The 9,683-nt window shown below is 46.4% G+C and overlaps 1 protein-coding gene across 1 annotated transcript in view; it reads right to left on the bottom strand.

Moving 5' to 3' along the window:
* The window catches only part of LOC143289873 (uncharacterized), a 9,616-nt gene extending 398 nt beyond the window's left edge, over positions 1 to 9,218 (bottom strand). Inside the window, exons 1-4 of the mRNA XM_076599078.1 lie at positions 8,395 to 9,218; positions 4,675 to 5,042; positions 4,214 to 4,276; positions 1 to 448 (exon numbers count right to left, since the gene is read on the bottom strand). The exon at positions 1 to 448 is cut by the window's left edge and continues 398 nt beyond it. Coding sequence (XP_076455193.1) covers positions 1 to 448; positions 4,214 to 4,276; positions 4,675 to 5,042; positions 8,395 to 8,891 — 1,376 coding nt within the window. The 5' untranslated portion in view covers positions 8,892 to 9,218. The remainder of the gene's footprint in view (positions 449 to 4,213; positions 4,277 to 4,674; positions 5,043 to 8,394) is intronic.
* Between the last annotated feature and the right edge of the window lie 465 nt (positions 9,219 to 9,683).

Genomic DNA, 9,683 nt, shown 5'->3' on the forward strand with positions numbered 1-9,683 from the left:
GAGCAGACCACACACGTCACCACTTTACTGTTGACGTAAGGCGGGCAGGGCAGACTATAGCCACACCTGGAGATGACGTGATAAAGCCTGGCGCCGTCCTTGTCTTCCGATCCACCGGGGCGGTTTGCTTTCGCCTCGTCCACACAAATGTACTCTGTTCTGCCCTTGCCGTCATGCCGCGCGGCCATCAGGTGTCCCCGGTACTGGGAGCTCCAGCCGGAGGGGCAGGTTCGGGTGCCGGGGATCATGAGGGTGGTGGTCTGGGTGGCATGGCAGACAGAGCACACGGCGTCCTGGTTTGTGTGTCCGTCGACCCCCTCATACTCTACACCGTGCAGCGTGGTGTGAGAGCGTGGGTAAGGTGTGTTGTCAATTTCTGGCGTCATCACCACACACAGGTAGTTGGAGCCACTTCCTGTGTGTCCATGCCACGCCCCCGCAGCCACTCCTGTGACCAACATCATGACGTCTTTGCAGTGACTATCAAATTACCTTGAAAAATGTACCAGGAGAGTATTCAACCAATGGACCACAACATTTTGTTAATTGCTGAAATACCTTTTTTTTTTCTTTTTTTTTTTTTTTTTTTTGCTCGGTCTGCAAGGTCATTCACAGTGTGGGAAAAGGAAAGCTGGGTAGATAGATAGACACCGAGATACTTAAAGATATTAACTATGTTCAGTTTGTTATCGCCAAAATACCTATTATTACTGACAAGATACCCACACTTTGAAAAACAACAATGTTAGACTTGTCTTGATTCACATTCAGTTCAAGACACTTAGATGTATTACGCAACACGTTCAGTTGGTTTTGGAGACCAATCACACTGTCAGAAAACAATACAACACCATCAGCAATGATTTCATTTCTCTGTTCGTTCAGTTTGATGTCCTCCACCTTACACTGTTAGCGATATTAGACTAAAAACAGTATGCATAAATGTGTGTGTGTGTGTGTGTGTGTGTGTGTGTGTGTGTGTGTGTGTGCGAGCATGCGCGTGCGTGCGTGCGTGTGTGTGTGTGTGTGTGTGTACACGCGCGTATGCAGACAAGTGTGCATGTGTGTGCGTGTGTGTGTGTGTTTACATATATGTATGTGTGTGTGTGTGTGTGTGTGTGTGTGCGCGCGCGCGTGCATGTGTGTGTGTGTGTGTGTGTGTAGCTCAGGTTCCTCAAAATTTTCTTTTGGGTAGGTCTATGTTCGGCCCAGATCTATGTTCCCCCAGGTCTATGTTTTCTCAGGTCTATGTTCCCCCAGGTCTATGTTTCCCCGGTCTATGTTCCCCCAAGTCTATGTTTTCCAGGTCTATGTTTCCCCGGTCTATGTTCCCCCGGTCTATGTTCCCCCAAGTCTATGTTTTCCAGGTCTATGTTTCCCCAAGTCTATGTTTCCCTGGTCTATGTTCCGCCAAGTCTATGTTTTCCAGGTCTATGTTTCCCCGGTCTATGTTCCCCCAAGTCTATGTTTCCCAGGTCTATGTTCCCCCAAGTCTATGTTTCCCTGGTCTATGTTCCGCCAAGTCTATGTTTTCCAGGTCTATGTTTCCCCGGTCTATGTTCCCCCGGTCTATGTTCCCCCAAGTCTATGTTTTCCAGGTCTATGTTTCCCCAAGTCTATGTTTCCCTGGTCTATGTTCCGCCAAGTCTATGTTTTCCAGGTCTATGTTTCCCCGGTCTATGTTCCCCCAAGTCTATGTTTCCCAGGTCTATGTTCCCCCAAGTCTATGTTTCCCTGGTCTATGTTCCGCCAAGTCTATGTTTTCCAGGTCTATGTTTCCCCGGTCTATGTTTCCCAGGTCTATGTTTCCCAGGTCTGTGTTTTCCCATGTCTATGTTCCCCAGTTATATGTTTTCCAGGCCCATGTTCTCCCAGGTCTATGTTCCCCCAGGTCAATGTTCCCCGAGATCTTTGTTTTCCCATGTCTATGTTTCCCCAAGTCTATGTTCCCCCAGGTCTATGTTTCCCAGGTCTATGTTCCCCCAGATCTTTGTTTTCCTAGGTCTATGTTCCCCCAGATCTTTGTTTTCCTAGGTCTGTGTTCCCCCATATCTTTGTTTTCCTAGGTCTATGCTTCCCAGGTCTGCGTTCCGCCAGTTCTATCTATGTTCCCCCAGATCTTCTTTTTTCCCAGGTCTATGTTCCCCCAGGTCTATGTTTCCCAGGTCAATGGTTTACCCAGGTCTATGTTACCCCAGGTCTATTGACTTATTTTACTTATTTTCTTCTTTTTTTTCCTCAAGGTCTGACGTGCGCTGGGTTACGCTGCTGGTCAGGCGTCTGCTTAGCAGATGTGGCGTATCGTATGTGGATTTGTCCGAACACAGTGACGCCTCCTTGAGTAACTTAACTGAACTAAACTATGTTCCTCAGGTCTATAGTCCCCAAGGTCTATGTTTCCCCAGGTCCAGAAGCGCTACTAACCACAACCCAAAAGTGCTTTTGTTACGTCTGTCCATTATTATGTCTTAGCAGGTGTTTGACCGTTGCTTGACCACTTTCAGCTTTCAACACTTTGTAACGGCAATGCAGTCATGGGACGTCCTGACATGGCTGGACCATAAGCTGACCACTTTTGACTTATGCTGGCCATTACTGACCATCTCTTGTCACTGCTGACCACCACTGACCACTACGCAAAAATCTTCAGATAGTGTTGTTTTAACACGTGTGCGCATTAGTGTGACGTCCTTTCCACTACATATCACCACTGTTCACTGACCACTAATGATCACATGGACCACTGACCACAACTGACCACCACTGACCATCACTGACCACTGACCACCGCTGTCCACTGCTGACAACCACTGACCACCACCGACCACTGGTGACCACCACTGACCACTGACCACCGCTGATGACCGCTGACCATCACTGATCATCGCTGACCATTGCTGACCACTACTTTCCCCTGACCACTGCTGACCACCATTGATCACTGTCTACTGCTGACCACCACAGACCATCACTGACAACCTCTGACCGCTGACCACCACTGACCACTGCTAAATACTGGCCACGGCTGACCACCACAGACCACAACTGACCACCACAGACCATCACTGACAACCACTGACCACCGATGACCACTGCTGACCACCACAGACCACTGAACTCCACAGACCACCACTGACCACCACAGACACCACAGACCACTGACCACCACAAACCTCCACAGACCACATACCACCACTGACCACCACAGACCACTGACCACCGCTGACCACCACAGTTTCAGTTTCAGTTTCACTTTCTCAAGGAGGCGTCACTGCGTTCGGACAAATCCATACACGCTACACCACATCTGTTGAGCAGATGCCTGACCAGCAGCATAACCCAACGCGCTTAGTCAGGCCTTGAGTGCATGCTTACATATTTGTGTACCTATGAAAGTGGATTTCATTTTTTTACGTAATTTCGCCAGAGGACAACACTCTCGTTGCCATGGGTTCTTTTTCAGTGCGCCAAGTGCGTGCTGCACACGGGACCTCGGTTTATCGTCTCATCCGAAAGACTAGACGCTCAGTTTGATTTTCCAGTCAAACTTAGGAGAAAGGGCGAGAGCGGGATTCGAACCCACACCCTCACGGACTCTCTGTATTGGCAGCTGAGCGTCTTAACCATTCTGCCACCTTCCACCACAGACCACATACCACCACTGACCACCACAGACTACTGACCACCACTGACCACCACAGACTGCTGACCACCACAGACCGCTGACCACTGCTAAATCCTGGCCACCGCTGTCCACCACAGACCACTGACCACCACTAACCGTTGACCACTCCTAAATACTGGCCATAGCTAACCACCACAGACCACCACTGACCACCAGAGACCACTGACTACCATGGATCACTGCTGACTACCGCTGACCACTGCTGACCACTGACCATAGCTGATCACTGACCATTGACCACTGCTAACCACTGACCATAGCTGACCACTGACCACCAGTGACTACTGACCACCGCTGACTACTGACCAAGCTGACCACTACCGACCACTGCTGACCACTGACAACCACTGACAACTGACCACCACTGACCACTGCTGGACGCCGCTGACCACTGCTGGACGCCACTGACCCCATGTATGTGTGTGTGTGTGTGTGTGTGTGTGTCTGTGGAAAGATAGAGAGGGAGACATGGGAGAGAGAGAGAGAGAGAGAGAGTGAAAGAAATAGAGAACTTCCCTCAGCACTGACCGGAATAGACGAGGGACGTGTTCTGGGGACATGTGGCGTGTCCCCATCTGACGAACGAGGAACCTGCAATCACCGAGAAATGAAAGCGTTTCTACTGGGCCTCGAAACGTTTGCCAGAAAACATTATATTCCATATACTTAGAGACAATGATTAACAAGTAACATTTATTCTGTAGAAGAGTTTTATTTAATCGATCTTAGTTGTTGCATGCAAGATCTTCCGATTATCCGGAATTCCGGACGAAAAAGTACGTTCAAAACCTAACTCTATTGGGTTTTCTTTATAACAAACAGATTGAAGAAAGAAAGAATAATGAAAAGAAATATTTCTTCTGTTTAAACTGTTTTAGAATGTGTTCTGTTGTTACAGTCTCTTACAATGTATTCACTCAAGAAGGTTTTTGTTATTTCTAATGTAAGCTCCGCTCATTCTAGTCACAACTTCTGCAGTTCCTACTCACCAACATTAGAGGCCTTCAGGGCGCTGATTTGTTCTTTGGTCGTCTGCAGCTGCTGCTGGGTAGTTTCCTGGGTAGTCTGTAGCTGGTCCTTTGTAGACTGTAGCTGGTCCCGGGTAGTCTGTAGCTGGTCCTGGGTAGTCTGTAGCTGGTCCTGGGTAGTCTGTAGCTGGTCCTGGGTAGTCTGTAGCTGGTCCCGGGTAGTCTGTAGCTGGTCCTGGGTAGACTGTAGCTGGTCCCGGGTAGTCTGTAGCTGGTCCTGGGTAGACTGTAGCTTCTCCTCAGTAGTTTGCAGCTGGTGCTTGGTGCTGTTCAGTTCTGCTTGGAAGTCAGACATCTGCCGCTTCAGGTCTTCGTTCATGGCACTGATCCTGTCCAGTGAGTTTAAACGTTACAACATTTCTCTGTGTTCTTTCCTGTCGTCATTCTTGGTTTGTGCACTTCATAGGAATCAATCAAAAATCACATGTACTAGCGTGTACACACAGCCACAGACAAAGACACACACACACACAGTTCTCCATGTTCTGGAGCTGTGTATGCTGGGAATGATCGTGTTTCCCAGACCAGTCAAAAAGCTGATATGAAACACATGACCTTAAAGCAGCCTGTCTGGTCCTGTGGTTCTCGTGTAAAACACGGAAAATGTTTAAGCATGAAGTCCACATCTGATGCCCCGGGTTCAAACCATGGACCAGGGAAGGTACTGACAGAACACTGACGCAGTAACCACTCGGCTATCACTCCCATCTGTTTGTCTTCTGAATATGTGCAATGTAACTCCTGTGTCTACGAGTGGGCCTTCACGTGAATGGCTGATATGAACCTTACTGGGTAGGCAGCCACATTCTACATTCCGTGTTCAAGGCGCCACAAAAGTGGTGTGTTTGTCTTTGCATAGGCCTGCTTAGACATGAAGATCTGTGCAGCAGGATCGTCAGTGTGTGTGCTTAATTTTCTGCGTGAAGAGGACAGGGCTATACATGCAGCATGTGTGTTGACCTGGATCAGTAAATTTTGCACCCCCTCATCCACTATGCACTGTTGGGATGCAACCGCTGACCTTTGTCTTGAATGTACGATATTCCGGCCACTTGGTCGAGGCTTCTATTGAAAAATGAACTGTGGCCAAATTATGTGGCTTCACCAAGAAGTCATGGTTGGTCCTGAGCCTTTCCAATCCGAACATAATTTATTTATTATAATAGATTTTTGCAGAAAAATTACACTTGACATTTCAAAACTGTGAACAACTCTCTGTGTGTGTGTGTGTGTGTGTGTGTGCGTGCATGCGTGCGTGCATGTGTGTGTGCATATGCGTTCATATGTGTGTGTGTGTGTGTGTGACAGAGAGAGAGAGAGAGAGAGAGAGAGAGACGCTTCAGAAGCTTCATACCTTTGTTTGTTGTTGTTGTTTTTACTGACATTGGCCTAACTACAACCCTTATGTCAAGGGGGTACAATTCTCGGTTGCAGCATCAAATGCATTGAATGGAAGACAAACAAACAGTTAATAAAGTAAAACCTGTCAACAAAACAATGCAAAAACCAAGTTAGTTAATCATACACAGGTATATGTATCCACTGCAAGCACACACACCTTCATCATCAACTAACTGCACTCCACCACCTCCATCATCCACCTCCACGTACTCTTCATTAACATGTGACCAAGTGATTAGCTTCATCCTGCTTCAGACAGCACTCTTAGGCTTCAGATAATGACTCACACACAAGCTACAGCAGGCAACTGTTTTTCCCTCCTAACCCGCTCACAGAATGTGTGACGTCACTCCACTTACATTATTTTGTTTTCGCTGGACAGCCTACTCAAGGCTCGGCCAGTGTTGCATCGCGGTGCGTCATTGGCTGAGTGGAAACTTGTGTTTCTGTTCCACGGTATTTAATTAATATCTCTTTTGTCAGATCAGTAAACTACAAGTATTATATACTGGCAGAATCGTCGTGATTCCATCTTTAAGTCTATTCCATTTATGTTTGCCTATGTTAAACTGATTTAACGCAGTTTGTAATTTTCAGCGACGAGCTCGTTAAAACTGACCCTGTTCAGGTGACTTAAATTAAGATTATAAATTCATCTTAAATAATCAACACTTCATTTTATACTCATTATAAAGTAGGTGTTGAGCCCTTTCTTTTGCAGCTTATCCAACGTAAATCGGTTCAGGAATCATTTAGAAATCTGTCACTGAACACCTTGAAACAAGCACAGTTCTTGTCAGATTTGCCTTCATTAGTGACGATATGCTCGCAGCACACGGGACGGCCTTTGCGGTCCGCTTAACTTGCATAAATTGGCACAGTGAGTGATGAGTTGTTTTTTTTTACCTTAAGGGTGTAGACGCCAATAGGTCGTTAAACTCCAAAAGATGGATGAGTGGTCATTTCATATCTGGTCAGTCATCTGACCAGAGCCTGCTCTCTCTCTCTCTCCTGCGTCGTGGGCAGTGTGAGTGTGTGTCGTGTGTGTTCTCACAACGGCTAACATTTTGCTATGTATCGCCGTAAGTACTAGTGTGTAGAATGTGTTAATTTGTAATTGTATTATTCGACACAGTACTTGTGTTCATATGAGTATGTTTAGTCATTGCTTTGTTCAGTTATTGCTTTGACATGTTAGTCACAGTTCGGCTATGATTGATCTAGAAAATCGCCATGTCGTCATATGCTCGTAGCAGTATCCATTTGAGTCTTCTTAACGTCACAATCAGTGACGTCCCTGAATAGTTTGTTCCAGAATGTTCTAGCAAGTGCATAAAGTTCATTCACCACTTAATGGTTAAGCCATGATGGTTCTTCACTTACTATCTGGTCTATCAGTTTGCCAGTATAATATCAAAGCTACTGATTCTATTATCTTGTTTATTATTCATGTATTATTTTACATGCTGATATCAGTTGTACTGCTCCAGTGTGCTCAGTACTCTAAGTAGATGTGTGTAGTATTCTGTTGTGGTGATTACAAGGTAGTGTTTGATTAATATCAGTTATAGGTTAAAACCACCTGATATGTATCAGTCTGTTAATTGTAATTTAGTTATCATGCTCTCTCCCATACGGCTTACTCCAGTATAGTGCAACATGATAAACTGATTCATTTGAGTCACTTTGACACAGTATAAGCTTTACCTAATCTGTACTGTCTGTGTACTTTCACCAAGTCAGCATCGCTTCAGTCACTTTAACTGCGCTATTTAAATGTATTGGAAATGTCATTTGATGTCAGCGTCTGGTCTTCACACATATGCATTATGTTGTTGCATATCCCAAACCCGAGTGATAGTCTTTCCATGTAATATGTATACATGTGCTTTACTATTCACTTGTGCCGACATGTTGTGCTTATGACATTTGTTTGTGTCATTCCAGGCACTGTCTTCTCTTTTTATCTTCTCATCATCTTCTCCTTTATGTCTTCTTAGTTTCCTCTACACAACTATTGTAAATAAAACAATAGAAAAACCCATTTGTGACTGGCCTCTATATGTTCCTGGCCTGTGCACAGGAATTCTCATCTATCCTTCAGTACATTCAATCAAACATTTAGTTAAGTCTGTTGTGCCGTACCCTTGAATAACCACTTGGTACACGGCTACAAACAAAACAAAAAGAAACAACGAAATTTGAACCGATAGTTAATATTCATGAGACCACAGAGAGAGAGAGAGAGAGAGAGAGAGAGAGAGAAACCAATGTACTCACGGTTGTGTGCATCGCTTGACGTAGTCTCGCAGTTTCTCGAAGGCTTCCTTCAGGTCCGCTGTCTCTTTGTTCGTCTTTTCCTCTCCTTCTGCCAGCTCATCCTCCACACGGCGTCGTTCTTTGTCCACTTTCGCTTTCAGCCAATCTACGTCTTCATCCAGCTCTTCCTTCAGTCTCTCATCCCCTTCCTTCCGTTCTCCTTTCTCGTGTGTCAAGCCCTCTTCGATCCGCTCCTTTAAGAGTTTGTCTCCCTCTTTCAGCTGTTCTTTGAGGTTGCTGTACAGATCGTTCACTCGTTCCTTGATGATAGTGTCCCCTTGTTTCATGTAATCTTGTAGCCGCAGTAGTGCTCCCTCTCTGACTGACTGACCATTGTTGTAGAGGGCAGCAGGATCAGGAGACAGGGATTTGTTTTCTTGTGGCGAGCTGACCACTGGCTCTGCTTTGAAGCTGAGGAAGATGACAAACACCACACAGGACAGAGCAGTCCACGCCATAGTCAGGTTTCTGCAATAATGCTCAGTGGTTTGAGTCTGCACACTGTTGGTGTTACGATTCAAACTGTTTGGTTTCAACACTCTGGTTAAAAGCTTTTGTGCATGTGCAGCGTGCCCCGTGAGCCATGGATTCTTCCTTTTCCATTGGCTGAAATTATCACATTTTTTAGCCAATGGCAGCCTTCACAACCGTGATCGAAAGCAGCCAACTCATCACAACGTCATCAGCAAAGTTCAGTGCTCTGCCATGAGCTCCTTCCATGAGGACATTACGGATATGGCTGTCACCAAACTGGTTGAAAACCCCATTGTTGATTGTCTTACAAGTGTGTCAGAGGTCACATGTCAGATTCCGGAAACTCAGCGAACGACCTTGGGTCACCATGAAGAGGACTGGATGCCCCGAACTGACGTCAGCATGGCAGCAGCTAAAAAATGCTGCGTGATGCGTTCATCAGGCCAAGGACACTGACAATCATTGAGACAATTAGTGTGCTTGATCAGGCCACACTGGCTGTAAAGGAGGCACACTGCATCCAGTGAATGTCAGGTCACTCTGACCTCAGCCATTGCTGTAATGCTGCATGTGTGCTCCCCCCTCCCCCTCCCGCCTCCCCCCTTCCCCTCTCACCCCCTTTCCTTCCTTCCTGCTCTTTGGGGACAGAGCAGCTGATTGTGACCACCGCACGTGGAGAGACAGCGTGTTGAGTCTTGTTTGCGTGTGCAGTGTTGTTGGGACATCACGTGACTAAACCACACCACTGGCGGACCCATGTCTGTGTGTGTGTGTGT

The sequence above is a fragment of the Babylonia areolata genome, chromosome 14 (assembly GCF_041734735.1).
Source record: "Babylonia areolata isolate BAREFJ2019XMU chromosome 14, ASM4173473v1, whole genome shotgun sequence".
Lineage (NCBI taxonomy): Eukaryota > Metazoa > Mollusca > Gastropoda > Neogastropoda > Buccinidae > Babylonia > Babylonia areolata.